At 40.4% G+C, this 18417-nt stretch overlaps 2 protein-coding genes across 55 annotated transcripts in view; one reads left to right on the top strand and one right to left on the bottom strand.

Annotated features, from left to right (window-relative positions):
- ATXN10 (ataxin 10) overlaps positions 1–18417 on the top strand; it is a 215073-nt gene that overhangs the window by 156364 nt on the left and 40292 nt on the right. For 46 of the 50 annotated variants that reach the window (XM_085570120.1, XM_085570121.1, XM_085570122.1 and 43 more), the window contains one exon: positions 1854–1999. The gene's annotated coding sequence lies outside the window, so the exon portion shown is untranslated. Of the gene's footprint in view, positions 1–1853; positions 15551–18417 lie in introns of all 50 variants that reach the window. The other 4 variants (XM_085570113.1, XM_085570117.1, XM_085570116.1 and 1 more) reach the window with 2 other exon arrangements.
- WNT7B (Wnt family member 7B) overlaps positions 1–18417 on the bottom strand; it is a 94191-nt gene that overhangs the window by 6220 nt on the left and 69554 nt on the right. For all 5 annotated transcript variants that reach the window (XM_021529927.4, XM_021529925.3, XM_077783252.2 and 2 more), the window contains exon 3: positions 8664–8935. In XM_021529927.4, coding sequence (XP_021385602.1) covers positions 8664–8935 — 272 coding nt within the window. The remainder of the gene's footprint in view (positions 1–8663; positions 8936–18417) is intronic.

Here is an 18417-nt window from a genome sequence, read left to right on the forward strand (position 1 = left end):
GATCCCAATGTTTATATACATTATTACATACATTACATATATATTATTTATAGACATTACCTGGCAGCCTCTGTAGTACAATCTCCAGCAACTTTATCCTAAGTCTTGATTTTTTTTCTTTTTCTGCCCTTGTCTTTCTGAAGGTCCAGTTTTGTGATTCATTTTGGCAAGCAGAAACCTGATTTAACTGCTGTGTTTTTTCAAAGATTCCCACTATTTTTGATGGTGGAAAGACTTGCAAATGCAAGCCATGCAGGCTCAAAAAATCAGAAGTTTCAAAAAGTATTAATTCATGCTCCTGAAGCCAGTCTTGCAGGTTTTTTGAATTTTTTTTGGAGGCTTCTCTCATGAATGTGGAATGCTTGGGGTTTCAACACTGAGCAGAGGCCCAATCATCAGGTAGTTAAATTCCTGAATGCTATAATTTGTGTGCCCACAGCCAGCTGTGGGTATAAAATTGTGCCCAAAGACTTGGAGGTCAGGGAATACGAGGCCCAAACGAAGCAGATTCTAAGCAACATTTTTCCCCCTCTTTCCACCCAGATGCTGCAGAGTGCCCTTCCTTGCTGACAGGCCAGCGGGGGAAAGTCTCTCTGCTCTGGGATCTTAAGCAGCTTCCCACTTGCCAGGGAGGTGCCATGGGCCTGGCAAAGGTGGCCGGGTCTGACCTTGTTTGCTCAATGCTCTGAATGAAGAGTAACTAATATTTTGCTTCCTCAAAGTCTCTCCAGTTCAGTTTTCCTCAGCAAAATTCCCATCAAAGCTCTGACCCTGAACCTGAAAGGTACTTACTCACTCAAATCTAAGACACTATGCCAAGCTAGGTGCTTAATTAAAGATTGAAAATCATTAGCTCATACGAGCCACTCAGCAGCTTCATTTGTCATATGTCAGTACCTCGTATCTAATCTTGAATGGTTTACAGCAAGATCTACCTCCCAGAGCAAATTTCCCATCGTTGGGCTGTCCTGCCTCACATTAATCATAGGAACATTTCTCAGCTCCCTTTTCCACATACAGGCCCACTCCCACCCCACTATGATCTTGCCAAGTAAAATTTTCTAAGTACTGCTACTTTGTTAAATGAATTGTGAAATAGAATGTTAAAGCGTTCTTAATCCCACATCTTTTTATACCTATATAAATCATACATCTAAAATGCAATTTGGGGGCTGTCTGCTGCCAGTTAAGTAGAAAAAGACTTGTGAAGACCAAAATAAAACAAAATTATATGCATTAAAAGAAATTCACTTTTTCAAGTTTCATATCTAGACCAAACTGCTTAACATCAGATACAGTTTCTGCACATAGTAAAAATCCTATTTGGATAAAGTATGTAAAAACAATAGTTACATTTTGTGTGTGTATGTGTTTTGGCTTACCCCTGCTGTTTTGGTTTTTTTTTTCTTTCCTTAATGGAAATGCACATTGTTGGACCAAGTGTTGAATATAACAAAATCCATATAACTTTTTGACTGGAGTATCAAAAAGAAATAAAAGACTTGAAGAGTTTTGCCTCATCAAATATGCAAGTGATCAACTTTTGCTTTGTGTAATAACTACCAAAAGGGACAGATTCTGGTCACAAGATGTCACCACTTCTTTGATGCTCATGCAGCTGCAGCCACAGGAGCTGATGGCTGACTGATGACAAGTGGCTAAGCCAAGTCTCAGTGCAGCCTGGGGCCCAGCACTGCTGGCAGGATGCTGCTCTCCTGTGCCCCTCTGGCTGTGCAAGCTCCGTTTGTTTGGGTTTGCTTCTTTAGCTTGGATAGGCAGGGCTGTAACTGAATTAGCAGGGTGGAATGCTACTCTTCTAATACAAATGTCCTGAAATTATTCTTTGTTAATAGCAGATCAGAGAGCCCAAAATTGAGCAGTTCATGGCATGTCTCCTTGGGTTGTGCCCAGCCCTGTGAAGAGGGAGCATGGAGCCAGCAGCAGAGGAATAAGGGCACGTTATCAGATCACCTCCTCCTGCCCTCCACTTGCCTCCCAGGTAAGGCACCCTCTTACACAGAGCCCCCACTTAATGCATTGAAAAAGCTGAGGAAGGCCCACTGCACTCTATACAAGTTCTCCTCTTGGCTACCAGGAAAATTAACCCAGCATTTTGGGACCTGCTGCCCATCTGATGGATGTCCCTACTGTAATGAGGATGAACAATAGCCTAATCTGTGGCAAGCACATTTCTCTCCCTCTCAGGATTTTTCACAGAGGTGCACAGAGAGAAATGAAAGAGAAAACAATTTCTATTTCTGCTCCTTGTTTTTCCTATGTGGAATGTGTTTGGAGAATTGGTTACCTGGGGTGATTGCTTGGTTGGATTCAGGTGAGGATTGTTTGGGCCTGATGGCCAATCCAACCCACCTGGGGCTGGGCTCTCAGAGAGGGTCACAAATTGTGTTAAGAGTTAAAGTAGTATGTAGTTTTAGTATTCTCCTTTTATATAGTATATTCATGTATTTTAGCATAGTTATAATAATGAAGTAATTCAGCCTTCTGAGCTGAGTCAGGCATGGTCATTTCTTCCCATTGGGTTCGCCTGTATTTACAATACTAATTCATCAGTGTTTCTTCTCTGCTTTCTAGAAGAGAAAATAGATGTTTGAGCAGTAAACTGCTGCAATTAATTAATTATGAATATTGTTTTCACAGTGAAATGTTGCAAAGCAATTTCCTTTAGAAGCATCCTCCCCATCATTTCCAAAGGAAATATGCTTGCAGTGTTCCACTGTGTTCTCAATGGAATTTGTTGTAGACCTTAAAGGTAAAATATCAGCTTAAACAGTTAAAAATATTTCACTGGTAGTTTTATTCTGTCAGGCAGAACAGATGTGTCAGGTTTGAGGCCATATTTCACTAGATGTTTGATACATGCCTTGCATGCATTCATGGTATGCATGGGCATGCACATTTCTTGAATAAAACCATTTAGCAACTCCTAAAATATTTGGCTATTCCCCCCTCTAATTTTAAAGCAAATTGTTCAAAAAGTAGGGTAGTACCAGATGTAGCTGCTGGCAGTCTGTGTTCAGGGTGTGTTTCTGGAAGAAAAAAATAAGCTAACAAATCCAGCCCAACTGGAAGCAGGAGATATATCCTCATGAGATTTTGAGCCAAAGCTTGTATATTCAGGACATATGGATAAGTCCTTAGTTATCCATCTAACCCACCCAAGCTGTGACACCAAAATTTTTGAAACTGGATTTATGCAACTGTCTGCAAATCACTTTAAGTGGGAAGATGGAAAGTATGGCATGAGGCACAACTATTAAAAGCTTTTCTTTCATGAGTGGTCTCACACAGGATGTATAGTGAAATAACTTGTCAATTTTAGAGAAATAAACTTTCAGCAAATGATGGACTCAGTGCTGTAAAACTTGGAAAGTAACATTCTTTGCATCCCTGAAATGACTTAGACAACAAAGTCACATTTTAAAGAATATTTTAGGCTTATAAGAGCATGAAATTATTTGGCTTTCATGTTTGAGACTGGGATTCAGCCTCCAATGTGACTTCAGAACATTTCATTCAGAGTCTTTTTCTGGGCATTGCTTCTTATCTTTACATCCTATGTGGCAGTGTGAGCAACCTGCAGCAAATCAGGTGCTGTGCATCTTGCAGGAATGAGCTGTCTCATTACAGTGCTGCTGGTGAGGTGAAAGGAGCTGTCTCACATAATATATGCACAGACAATATATATAAATAGGTATAAATATCCATTATTACAGGCACACACACTGTGTATATTTATGTCTGTTTATGTATATATTATACAATTATTTTTTGTATCTTTATATGTGTATCTATGTAATGAATAGCAATCAACAAATCACCTCATTAGCTGTTCTACAGCCAAAACAAGTGAGCAAAAGAACCCCTTCCCAGTAGCACAGGCCTATTGTACCTGAAACTATGAGAAAAAAACATGGCTTAGGTGGAAATGTTGTCCCAAGTAATTGAAAAAGCTGTTCTGAAGAGAGCCTGAATTTTTTGGTTTTTTCCCCACACTCTTATTGCTTCATATGTAAAATAAGCTGTTGTCATCTTCCAGGCATTCCAGAAAAACAACAGGAAAATCCCTTTGGTGCTAGAAAGGAGTAAATATTGGGATGGTGGCAGGCAGAGCTGCTGGCAGGCAGTATGATGGGTGTGTTTCTGCAGGGGCCAGTTTTTTCTCCACATAACCACAGTCACTGTCTGTTGTGAGAGCCTAATTGATTGATAAACTGTTAGAAACATTTCTACTTTTTGGTAAAAGCTGCAATCTGCTACCAATTTGTCAGTTTGTTCTTTTAACTCACCCCATAAAAACAAACAGAAACCTCCATTTTTATAAATGAGATTTCCCGTGAGAGACAGTCATTGTTTTGAAACTTTCAACAAAAAGTTAAGCTTAATGATGCGTGTTCCCAGATGTTACTCTAAGTTCATTTATCCCGGAATAAAGATACTTATTTCTAAAAATACATGGTAGAAAGCTGTCTCATAAAGCAGCATCAAAGCTGACTCGGTTTTTTGGTATTTAATTTTTCAGTACTCTGTCAAAGTTTTGCCCACAGATCTCTCTGTAATCTTTCAGATTTGCAACAAAACGCCCTTTCAGTAACATTTGTGTTAGGCTTATACTAGTCCTCCTTTGGGGGCGTGTTTTCATTTACCACACTTGTGCTTTCCATCCCAAATCCCAGAAGCTTAGAAGCTGACAGGGAAGTTTGTTCCTCTGCTCTTTTACACCGTGTGCTGCCACTTTGCCTCCAAGCATAAATTCTCTGTCAGGAGAGTCTTGTGTCACCAGGAACTACCCCTGAGCATTTATTTATTTTAAATTGCACCAATGACAAGATTATGATTTTGTCACTGGTGCTTCTTATTGCAAATTTAGCTGAAGCTTTGCAAACCTGTCATTACTGAAACAATTCTTGGAAATTCAATGCAGAGCCATACGGGATGCAGTGTGGGGAAATCAGGGTGTTCATTCATTGCAGAGTCATCAGAAATTCCCTGATAATCCTAAACGGCATTTTTTTCCAATAAGATAATTTATTAGAGGGTTGTATTGAACATCTCAGCCCTAGACAGAAGTGAAAGGCCCCCCCCAGGACTGCTTTTCCCCTCATCTGTTTGCAAAGTGTGTGCAATTATTTTTACAGCATGCTGCTTGTTCCACAAAGAAAATTCCTCCGGGTTCTGCTCTCAGCAGCATTGCAGTACCAGCAGGCCAGCTTTTGGGAGCATCCCAATGAAAGCAAATTATTAAAGCCATACTGCTGCATTTGCAAACCCCTCTGACACCCAGGCACGTGTGGGACAAGTGCTGGAAGAGATTGAGGATGGGCAAGATTTCTGAGAGCACATGAGAAAGTCCTTCTGGTGGTATAAAATAACATTCAAATGATTGCCTGGGGGGCAAAACTGGTGCCCAGTGCCTTGACTAATGATCCTAGCAATGAACCTCTGGCCACCTGGTAGATGTCTAGCGAGGTCATCAAGGTCACCACTGACTGCAGAGCAAGTTGGAAACAATTGTATGTAGGTTGGGGGCTCTTTTGTGTCCTTTTTTCCTCATGTTTCTGTCTTGGAAGGCTCTGAGATTCAAAAAGACTAGAAGGAAGGTAGTATATTTGTTGGCTAAAAGTTGTTCTTCTCAGCTAGCTCAAAAAGCCAATTTGGTATGACAAAAAAAGAACTTCAAGCCTGACCATTACAGATGTGAATGCAGGGTATTTTAAATGGTGAAAGTGCTGTGAAATCTCTGTAGGAAGCTACAAAATCATGTACTTCCTTTACTGTCTCTACTGTCCATTACCACTCTAAGGTTGAAAATACCCTATCTGAAAACAGGGTGTAATGCCCTGGTTTCAGATTTTGTGTCAGGCTCACAGAGCAGTACAGGTTTCCCAAGGACCCCCAAAACAGCAGATTTCAGGTGAATGTAAGTCAGATTTCAAGTCTGCCTGGATTCTCAGAAGGAACTTGAGATTTCACACTGAAATTGCAGAAAATTCTGTAGATGCTTTTGTAAGGGTCCACCCCAGAAACACAGAAAGCATGTCCTAGGTTCCAGAGTTTTGTTCTAACCTTGAGTTTCAGTCAGTCTTGAACTCAAAATGTCTAATTTATGCAAACAGCAAACTATCTCAGAAGAATCAAAATCGCTAAATATTATTTACTGTACAACTCTGAATATTTAATTAAAGGGACTACAGATTATAACACCAACATTATTTCTAAATGTCACCCCCAAAACCATGTTTTATATTAGCACATTCCTCTGGATTTTATGGATTATACTTAACAACAAAAAACTATACCAAATTCTTTCAGTCATTCTTAGCTTTTGAAAGCAATACAATGAATTAATTAATAGCTATGGGTATAAATAACTACTGAAAAATGCAACAAAAAGTTATAAGTTTCAAAATACTATTTATATTTTTTAAAATGGGGGAAGATATATTGTTGGTATTGCAAGCCTTTGTATTCCTTTCTTAAAATGTGAAAGTATTATCATTTGTTTTTTGCAAGAACATTTGAAAACAATTTAGAATTGCTAATTAAAATTTATTTGCATGTATTCTGCTACCAGAAATATCTGTAAAAACATGCACTTATTTGGTTTGCTTATGTCCCTCTGCTTATGAAATTCTGATGAAAAGTAAAATATAATGTGCTTAATAAGAATCAGCAATGTGGTCTAGTGGTTACGGGGCTGCATTTAGAATTGGGGGACCCATGATCAGTGCTTGGTTCACATAATGAGCTCTTTCTGTCCTTGGGACTTCACTGTTTTCCATCTCAGTATCTGCTTTTGCTCTTTTGTCCCTCTTTCACATCTGAACTGTGACATGTTCCAAGCAGGAATCAGTATCTCCATGGGGGTGGCACAGCACACACCACAGAGGATGCCAGTTTAGGCAGGGATGGTAATGCATAATAAATTCTCCCTGATAACTTTAAGAGTTGATTTCCACCTTCTTTTGTCTCCGAACACAATTTATGATGCTGAGCTGAAATTCCCAGCCTAAGTGAAGTGATCAGACCTGGAGCTGGTCTTCCAATGTGATAGTCAGCTGCTGACTGAAGTTCTTTTATAGCCATCGCAGCAATTTTTAGGAAAAAAGACTGTTTTTCTGTTTGGCTCTTCAGTCAGTTTTCTCCTGCACACCTGGGGACCTCAGTGTGGACTATCACTGAAGTATGGATCCTGTCTCTACACTTGAGTTTATGCCTCTCTCACCACACTGAATTTATTCAGTATTTCCATTCCAGTGAACTCCTGCCCATACAGAACCTTCTGTTTCAGTGCATGGCCAATGCAACTGTGCTAGTAAGCAAGATCTAGGCAGTAAAATAATTGCATTATTTCTGTCACCACCAATTCTGCTAAGCCCAGTGCTCAGTACAGGACTGAAAGCACACATGGTTTTAGAGGAGGAAAATGCAGTCTTACTTTGGGGACTAGAGAAGGAGGTGGATTTTATTGGATTGCTATATTGGATTCTTCTGCAACACTGGAGCAGAGGGCTTTTCCTAGGGGAAAACACTCTGAAGGCTAAAATCTCTCCTGAGGTAGGTATATATGATGCAGAAAGATTTGTTACACTTTTTAAAGGACAAGCTTTGAGAGCTATGAGGATTGATGGATAAAAATCTGTGGCAAGCACATTTCTCTCCCCCTTAGGATTTTTCACAGAGGTGCACAGAGAGAAATGAAAGAGAAAACAGTTTCTATTTCTGCTCCTTGTTTTTCCCATGTGGAATGTGTTTGGAGAATTGTTTACCTGGGGTGATTGCTTGATTGGATTCGGGTGAGGAGTGTTTGGGCCTGATGGCCAATCCAGCCCATCTGGGGCTGGAGTCTCAGAGAGGGTCATGAGTTGTGTTAGAGTTAGTCAGAGAAAGTAGGATGTAGTTTTAGTATCCTCCTTTTATACAGTATGTTAATGCATTTTAGCATAGTTATGATAAAGAAATAATTCAGCCTTCTGAATTGAGTCAGACATCACCATTTCTTCCCATTGGGTTCACCTGCATTTACAATATAAATCATCATAGCTCCATGATGTTTATTGTTACCAAAAGAAGCAATTCAGTTGTGGTTCTAGACGTGAAACTGCTTCTTCTTCTGCAGCTCTTTGTAGCTTTGTAGTTACAAAGAGACAGATGTGCATTTGCTAAGAAGTGCATTGTGTACCACTATGTGTATTTCATTAGAGCTGGGCTCAAATAAGTGATCTGGGTTTCACTGGAATAAATATCTGGAAGTGCTGTGGAAGCTGAGCAATGCAGACAACTCAGTCCTGTTCCATCACAAGCCCCGACATCCCTTGCTAGATTTTTTTGCAAATGGGATGCAAAGCAGTGATTTATCATTATGCTAAACAGACCCAGCAAGATGGATCCATTGTGCTAAACAGATCCTCCCTGTTTTCGGGGCTGGAAAGAAGGCTTAGGAGGTGGGAATTTTTACAGGAGTGCCTATAATACACAGCCGGTGTATTATAAAAAAAAGGTGAAGAACAGATGCCATCCAGTGACTTGATGTGAGGGATAAGGTCAGAGAGAGGGGTGAGCTCTTGGGGATGCTCCTGCCACCAAGCCAGCCTCCCCCCATCCTCCAGCACACACGCTCCCATCCCTCATCCTTTCTGGAATACCTTTCTTCCAGCCTCATTGTTGTGCAAGTTCATCAGCCTCCGTGCATTCTTTTTGATTTCTCGGGCATCAACAAACCTCCGGGAGAACTCAATGCCGTATCTGATATCCGCGGAGCAGCCTCCCCACTTCCAGCCCTCCTCCTGGTTGTAGTAGCCCTGTTTCTCTCGGTCACAGCCACAATTGCTGAGGTTGCCCTGGCTGCAGGCGGCCGTGACAGCGTGCGCAACCCCGGCTGCAGTAATGGCATAGGTGAACGCGGCCTCCCTGCTTCCTGTGGAGAGAAGCCAAAAGCTGATGGGTTGGCAGAAAGGCAGCACGTACTTACTAAAAAAGTACACACATTATCCACATCAAGGGGGTCAGGCAGTGATGCGAGGAGGGCGTTACTCCTCGCCGTGGATTTCTCATCTTACGGAATTCCACGTGGATTTAAGATGCTTGGCTCAGCTCGGGCACATTTCCCCAGGTACCAGGCCTGGGATAGCCCCACGGAAGCCTCTCAGCAGAGGGGAGCTTGGCAAGGAATCTGGACACTGCTGAGGTGAGGCTACAAGATTTGTTTTCACACTGTCTAGTCAGGTTTGCAGGCTTGAAGTGTATCTGTTTCAGATGAATAAAAAGTGAGTTAATAGCTACCTTCTAAGCATTGGCACTGCATGGAAAAAGAAAACTGTTCAGACAACAACAAAAAGCCCTAGGACACAAATGGGACTGGTTATTAATCTGACTTTATAAATGCTCAGTAGCATCCATTAGTAATGCTGAGTGTGAAGCACTGCAAGAGAGACCTATAGAGACAAGAACTGGGTAGGGTTCATTTTCTTTCAAGGTAGAGGTTACTCCTTTCCCTTGCAGGCTTCTCCTGTGCATAGTTTTGCTGAAGTGACCCTTTTCCACTCCCACTCTGAGTCAAACCTCTGCATTACCATGGCTATTGAGCATACAAAGGGCATAGAAGTGCTGTGACAGCACTATTTTCTCTCCAAATTAGGTAAGATACTGTCGTGGAAGCACAGACTTATTTTTTAAAAAGAGCTCTTTTAGAAAATGAGGGGTTTTTGTTGTTTGGATTTCTTTTTTTTTTTTTTTTTTTTTGGTGTGTGTGTGTGTGTGTGTGTGTGATGCTGCTACTTGCAAAGGTTCCTGATGGCCAATTCCACATAAAAGCTGCTGATAATGAGCATATGAGGAGAGGTGAATAAGGCCCCTTTCTGGACTGATTGGCTGAGGTGCAAGGAGGCAGAAGGATGGGAGGGGAAGCTGCAGCCCATCCCTGCTCTTATGTGAGACCACACTCTGTCACTGGCTTCACACAGGGCTGGAGCATGGTGTTTTGCTGCTGTTATTTATACACCTCCACACCAGTTCCCTTCTCAATGCCTTCCCCATGAGTTCCCGTCTCATTGCTTTCCTCTGTGTGTTTCTCTGGTAATAAACAGACAATCCTCTAGTGCTGCAGCCATAGAATAACTGCAAAGAATTTGCAGAAAGTTGCTGAAATGCTTTAATGACCACACACAGAGCTCTAGCATCATTAGCAGATTTGGGAAGGGGGAGAAAAAAAGGAACTAATTTTGCAGAGGAGGGAAAAAAAAAACCAACCAAACAAACAACAACAACAAAACAACTTAGAAGCTAGTTTTCAATTTTTAATTTTTGGATTTATAGATCTCATAATTATTCTGGAATGATAACTCCAAGGTATGGGGGGATTTCTATTTCTTATTTTCATAGCTTCCTGAAAGATTACACCATTGTCAGATACGAGAAAGATCCTACAAGAAAGAGTCAGAAACTGAGGTTTGGCACCATTTTCATGTTTCTCCAAAGAAATAAGAAATAAACTTTGGGTAGGGAAAAACAAAAGGGTTTTGTGTTCTTCAGCTGCCACAAAGGTTGAACTGACATGTGCATTATCTGAGTAGCTGGTGCAGTTGCAGGACTGCCTCTGCTTTCAGACACAGCAGTGTTTTGCTGGGGTGTACGATGTGTGCAGTCTGCTTCCCAAACCCTGGTCTGCAGAGCACTGGTGGTCCAGGAGGCCACGGGAAAGGGTTCACAGCTAATCCACAGAGCCATATTAAACACTATTTTAAATAGTGGTTTCAATTAAAAGTTTGATGATAATGATACCTGGTGGTCTGTAAGAAATTCTGAGGGTTTGTAGCAATCCAAACCAGCTATGGAACCACTGTTCTAGTTCCTAGTGTGATCTTCACATGTTGGTATTCACTCCTATCCTCTTTGCTTGCCAGCTCAATTCAAATCTGGGACTCTTATTTTAAAATGTGTTCTGTTGACTTGCAGGATTTCTTTCTTCTTCTTTTTAAAAAAATCTATTTCTAATCTATACATTGAAATATTGGAAGTATGAGATGTAATAGGGGCTACATATATAGATACAGTTTGCTTTTCTTCAGGATGAGGGTAAACAACAATGCAAAACCAGACCCAGGGAAATTTTTGGTCAGATACCTTTGAAGTATATGTAGAAAGGCTTAAGAAGAAGAAGAAACATTCCTGTGAGGGAACATAGCTGCTGTGACCTACAATTCAGTGCATTTACTCAGAGATTTAGTGACAGTTGCTCATATCTTGTGTTTAAGCTCAATATATTCCCCATGTCTCCAGAGTAGGTGGTAAGACATTTCATTATAGCCACTGTGTCTGTGACTTCTTTGTGAATTTTCACACATTGCTTCCCTTGATCCATTTTATAAAATGAAAGAAAATCAATTTTCTCAAGTCATGGGATAATATCAAATGGAAACCACACTGACTCTCTCAAGAGATTACTCTCCATTTTGATGCAGCTCTCAAATAAAAAGATCTCAGAAATTAGCAAGGTAAGTTGTCCTGCTAAGAATTAAAGTTTTGGGGGATTCGTATTTTTTTAACTAGCATATGTTCCAAAACTTCACTTGTGTTCCTGAAAGTTTGCTGAGGTCCAAGAATCAGTGAAATCTATCAGAAACTGCTGATGGAGGAGGGAAGGGAACCTCAGAGCTCAAATAATGACTGCTGTACACAAAGCTTTTCATTAGCATGTCATCACTTGGAATCAGTTCTAAGCAAGTCTTTGTTAGGCAGCTAAAAATATTTAAGTAATGATTGCTGTGATACCTTAATGGAGAACAATAATCTCATTTTACAGAATTTTCTGAGATTTCAAAAATATTCTTGGTCTGCAACAAAAAGGAGACAGGTCTTTCTAGAATGTTCATGAAATGAAGCTACAAGTAGCAGCAAATTTGGCGTTTGACTCGAATTCGGGGCTAGATATTTCTTTTTCCAGTGAATATCCTGATTATCTAGTTATTTGGCACTGTATACACTCTGTTTATCAGTGTCAGAAGAAAAAATCTTGTCTGACTTCCAAAGTTTTCTGTCACATAGACCAGAAAAATTCTGTTGAGATTTTTATTTTGGTGGCAAAGACACTGCTTTGGCTTTATTGCAACTCTTGGGTTTGTCCATTTCTCTGTTAGAAATGCCTGCCTTGGTGTCAAAGATGACAGTTGTGACTTTATTCCCAAAACATAGAAGGGATGTTTGCATGAGTAACATGAACTAACAACTATCTGATCTGATAACTGTCTAATCTAATAACTCCAAAATAAGGTGACTGCCAGTATTAATTAAAATTGAGCCTTTTTTCTTTGGTGAAGGTGCTTAAAGCCACTTCTAGCCACCTGCCAGGCTATCAGAGGAGTCTGTCATTTGCCAGTCTGAGTTCCTGCCATTTTCTAGAGTTTATTTGCATTCTAACAGAGTACTTTAAAAGTGTTCTAATAGCCAGCAATGCAGGCAGCTGCTGCTCAGACAGGCAGATATTAGACCACTGATTCCTTAGCACGTGTCTTCTGGCAGATAGGCAGAGAGGAGCCTTTATCTGTCCTTGGAGTCATGGAGTAGCCTGTGTTTTGCCCCTCATTTAGATGTCATTTCTGGCTAAGTTTTAGACTTCTAACAGAGCACTTAACTGAGTAAGGTTTGATGTGAAAATTCTTACCAGTTCCACAATTGCTGTAGTTCACCAGACTCAAACGTGCACACGTTCAGCAGAGTATTTTCAGCCTGGAGCCACAACCAGCTGAGAATCACATAGGCTAAGTACATATTCAGTTATTCAGCTGTGAGCACAGGGTTGAAGTTTTAACTGCTCCATAGTTATTTGCAAGACATCTATTTGTCAGAGTAATTACATGAGAATTCTGCTGTTGCACACACCATCCTGAAATGACTCATGTCAGCAGCTAGATGAATAAGGCTGCCACTGAATATCAGCTATTAGAACTGTTATTTAACTTGAAATATTTAACTGCAGAACATACAGTGTTTGGCCAGTAATTTCCTAGATCTTGCATCAGCAAAAATATAAAATAAAAAACATATACTGTTATTAAACAAACCAAATTCTTCATGCACAAGACACCAGATTGATTATATGACACAATACAATAGGTCAATGGGAAAAAGAAATGAACCACAGCAGAACTAAAATTTTTTTTGACAAAACTATCCTCTTCAACAAGTCTGGTAAGCTGATGACAGAGTCATATTTTAACGGCAAAAGACAATGGATACATCTAGATGAGTAAACTAAAACTCAGACAACAGTACCCTAAATAGTGCTGGATGAAGACTTTTACAGACAAGTTTATTTCCTTTGTAATTTTATTCAACACACATATTAACAATTCTCAAGAAAAATAGTTCAGGCTCTTCATTTTGGTTTTGATCCTAGGGCAGTACAAGTCAGAGGGAGTTTTCTCACTGTCTGGAGCAGATCCTTTATTTGCATTTTCAGTGTAATTATCTTTGAGCTTCTTGGTTTATAAAAGCAGGGACTAATTTAATTTAATTTAATTTCTCTGTCCCTCTAACTTTCTGTACCCAATGCTACATGTCAGAACTAAAGGCTACTGAAACCACTTGGTACAGGCAGAAGAGCAGAAAACTCATGAGAATCTCTACTCAGTCAACCCTGACATAGGCTAATAAGACACATATTCCTCACAACAGCTTTTATTGTTCCTGTTCTTAAGGATCTTCAGTAGAGGAGGTTCCAGGGTCTAGTCCTTTACCTTAGGACACCTACTGGTATGTATTTCACTAACATTAACCTGAAGCTGTCTTTTTGTATGCTGTAGCCCAGTTTATTCCTGCCAGCATTCCTTATTTCACAGCAGCAGGACACTTTTACTCAATTTGCAGCTGTCTTCTGTGCAGCTGCTCTCCCACCAGATGTTTCTCATCTTGCATTTATGCAGATGATCATTCCCACGTACAGATCTTTGCCTTCCTCATTTGCTTCCTCTTTCTTTGCTTTAAGGCTTTTTTTTTTCTTCTTTTGTGGATCACTTATCCATGATCATGTTCAATTTTGACCCAAACATCCTCCAGCTTCCTTGTAGTCCTTCCCAACATAATATAATTCTCAAATGCAATGTGCACAGCTTATTCTCTTGGTCAAGACAAGAGTATAACACTGGCTGGTGCCAGCACAGATCACAAGGAGCCTTGCCAGCACACCTTTCCATTTTGATAACCACCCTCTACCTCAAAGGACAATTTCCAGATGGTCTGTAACCATCTGGCAAGTTCTTATTTTTCTTATGCAAATGTCATATAAAGCAGTGTCAAAAGCTCCCTTCAAGTCCAAGATGTATGGTATAAACTACTTCTGTTCTGCCTCTGAGGCCCTGGGTGGCCAAAGAAGGAAGGGAATTAGTTTGGTTTAATGTGATTTGTTCTTGACAGATCCTGGTTGACTCTTACTCATGTCCTTGTTCTTAGTTATGAGCTTATAAATGTATTTTTCCATTTACTGAAGTTAACCTGATTGGTCCTACAATTCCTTTAGTTGGTGTTTTTTGGTTTTTTTTTTTGGGGGGGGGGTTGGGCTTTTTTTGGTTTTGTTCTTTGTTTTTTTGACATAAGCAACATATTTGTCTTTTCAATTCTTCTTAATTAGAGTTCTCCACTAGTTTTCAGCACTAGTGGCTGTAAGGACAACCAGCTATACACTCACTCCATTAAATGTTCTGAGATGAGGGACAGCTAAGTGGAAAGTTATAATCATGGACAAATACTGCTCTCTAATGCTCAGAGGGTTCTCTGTTGATGGTGTAATTTTATAACCATCTGCTCACCATTCACCTGCTTACTAAAGTCTGAGGCAAGAAGTGCTCAGCCTTCCTGATATTATCCTTGGTTTGTACTCTCCTCAGGAGTCCACTCCACTGAGTAGTGGATCAGCTTTTGTTCTACATCTCCTACTCACTGCCAAATAACTACCAACTCATTGATTTCTGGGTAGCCTTCTGTAAAAAAAAAAAAAAAAAAAAAACAGATATAGCCATCCACACTTGTGAGGCTCCTTTGAAGCACCTGTGCTCAGAAGTGTTCTGAACAATGAACGTGCTGCTGCCTGAATATCTGCTACTGGCAGGACTGTCTGGTCAACTTTGATGGAGCCTGCTGATGGTCCTGTTCAGTCATGTTCTCTTCACAGCTGTCCAAGATTGAAGACCAAGATGTTTCCTATTACCATCAGAGCAGGAGCTGCCTCTGGGCAGTTTTCCTTATCTCCTGTTAATGGCCCATCAATGTCTCCCAGGTGGCTCAGAGATGCTCTCCAGAGCCAGTTCTGTTTAACAGGTGATTAAGGACACACCTCGTGACTCAGAATAACATCAGCCCATGGTGAGATGCTCCGCCCAGGGGGAGGAGCCAGGCATTCCCACCCGGATAAATCTGGGAGGCAGGGAGGCAGCCTTTCCACAGGTTTCTGGGAGACACAGCAGCCACATCTGCCATCCCAAGAGGACTGCAGCCGCTCCAATTTGGACTGCTACCAGCACGCTGGCCAGAGGGGTGTCAGGTTGTATTCTGATTTTGTCAGTGGTCTTCCTTTTGTATCATTGCAGGGATTTTTGTCTTTTTCCCTTTTCCCAGTAAATTGTATTTCTGACTTGAAGTCTCTCACTGGTTTTGCTTTCAAACCAGAACAACAGTATTAATTCATTTCACTTTTCCTCCTTAAACCCCTTTTTTTTCTACTATAGTCTAACTAAAATAAAGTTGCTTGATTTTGTTTCATCCATATAGGTCTGTTTAATTGAGCTAGAGCAGGGGTGATTACAGCAGCTTCTGCCTAGGCTGTCTGTGGTGTCTATTTTCAATTAAACATAGCCAGCACAGAGAAAATTGTAGATCTCAAAGTTGAGCATGTGTAGTGATATGACATAATGGTTTATTTACAGATTTTTCTCTTACTCAGCGTTTTCATCTCCAAGCTCCCATTAAGTTTATGGCTGGAGGTTCCAGGATCTTGGCCATGAGTTTAGAATTCCTCTGTCAACTGGATTGTTTTCTGTAGCTCATGTGGGTTTGTCAAATCTTCTTTTAGAATGGGCTGTACATGAGGCAGAACTATTTCACACTAGCTTTATTCCAGCTTCTTGCTGTCACTCTTTATATACTTCTGAAAGCATGTCTGTTAAAAAGAGATACTTACTCTGCCTCTCTTTTTCACGTTTTTTCAAACATTTTTTGAATGTCATGGATATTTTCTAAAGACTTGGTGCTACTTTTCACAGTGATTTCTGTAATGAGTCTTCCAAGGATTTACAGGGATTTTAAAGTTAATTAACCTCCTAATTTATTTAGTTAAGTCCTGGCAACCTTAAACAATAGTCAGCTTTTCTGTTCCAGTGAGTATAATGCCGTTATGTTTTTGACTGTCTTTTGGCAACATGTCCCTTGGTGAAGTTTTCTGGGATAGTTTCTGTGAGGTTAGTGAGTTTGCTGTAATCTGAAGAGATGTTTAGCAGTGCCCAGAGAAATATGAAATTTTTGGGCTCTCTGCTATAAATCTATATTTGCCATAACAAATATTTCTTACCAACTCAGCCCTAAGAAGCAAACTGTATCCCACTCTCGGAGAAAATGGGGAAATGGAGTTTTGATGCCAAAGAATCCACTGCTTGTTTTTGTCTAGGCTAAATCAGAGCATGGTGCTGAGCACACATTGAAGGAGTGCAGGAGAGCATGGCTGGAGGAGCAGGAGGGGGCAGCTCCAAGATGTCTTTGAGAGGAGCCCCCGCGTGTCACAGGCGGCTGTGTTCTGACAATGCTGCTGCTGCTGCTGTCCAAGTAGCATGTGGGAAACAAGAGCTGGAGCAGAGAGATTGTCTCCTGCCTGTGTTCTCTTCTGGACCTGCTGGTGTCCCACTGTGGCGCTCAATGGTTGCCTGATGAATGTTTGGTGCCTGTTCTTTTCAACTGTGACAAGAGGCTTGATATGTCATAGTATGTGAAAGCTCAGCTGGAGATATCCTGCAGTGTGCTGAGGTTTAGAAAAGTTCTTTGCACCCCTTGCCAGAAAGCATGGAATCCTGAAGGCATCCCAGAGAAACTGTGTTCTAAAGTATACCAATGTCCTTAAATTAAATGAGTCTGTGAGATACCAGATGTGTTATACATTCTGTTCTATTCATCTAATCTATTCTAATTTAATAATTCAACCTGCCTCAACCTGTTAACAACAGTTCTTATATAGGATTTGACAATGCATTACAATCTCTCTTTTAAAGGGCATTTCACAGAGAAAAATAAGTCAAATATTTAGAAAAAAAAGGGCAGGGAATCTATAACTATGTGAGCACATATTTTTATTCATTTTTTATGTTTGCTCTTGATAGTATTCTTGCCCTATAATATTGCCTGTTAAATGTTTCTGAGGTACCTGTGTGGTACTCAGCAAGGGAAACTTTTTCCACTTGGATTTAAGAAGTAGAAAATATAATTGTCACATAATAAAAAACAAGCAGAAAAGAAACTTCCACTCTGAACCTGAGAAAAAATCAGGACAGTACTACTAATCACATTTTTAAAGTACATTTGCTTTCAAGTCAACTTCATGCTCTGTTTAAGGAGATACAAGAGCAGAGGAGGTGGCTGCCACAACCACTGAGATTTTCATGTGCAAAGATTTTAGAGGCTTGAGCCTTTCATGAGTGAATCAGTTCAGAATGGATGCACTCTAGGTATGATCCTACCAATCTAAGTTATTCTGTGATTTTGTGACTGTATTTGATTTTGCTGTGGATCCTGTTTGACAAGTTCTCTCATTCTTTCTATTCTACTCATGAGTATCAAAAATCTACTACCATGCAGTATCAGAGCTTCTCAGTGGACTTTTTGCTGGGTCAGTATTTTAATTAACTTAAATCATCTCCGTGGTCTGATATAATTGTACTGTGTTGAAGAGCACCTCTCTAAAAATAAATTCACACTGGCATCAAGTCATCTTTTCCTCTATTATCTTATGTCAATACTAGCCCAGTTAACAAATGCCCAAGGGCAGTGGTCATGTCCATATTCTTTTTTAAATCACTGTGCATTCCTGTCCTTTGCTGTAGGAACATGTTAAATAATCCTCTAAAGGGTCCACTGAATTGTGGGTTGTTGTAAGCACCAAACTCCTATACCTGGGCATGCCAGTGGATGGGTTTCTGTATATTCTGCAGGTAAAATTTCTGATTTTGCTTCCTGAGGTAGTTAATCATAAATATTACCTGAATGTTCTGTGCAGAGCCTATGAATAGGCCGGTGCCACTTTGCCAGAATTATTGAATTCCAAATGCCTGAGTGATACCTGGAGGAAATTGGTGTTAGACACAAATCTGTTTCTGCAAGAGGCAGTCCTTGCCTTAAGGAGACACCAGGTGATTCCATACCCCCATT

This window comes from Lonchura striata, chromosome 1A, assembly GCF_050655825.1.
Source record: "Lonchura striata isolate lonStrDom1 chromosome 1A, ASM5065582v1, whole genome shotgun sequence".
Lineage (NCBI taxonomy): Eukaryota > Metazoa > Chordata > Aves > Passeriformes > Estrildidae > Lonchura > Lonchura striata.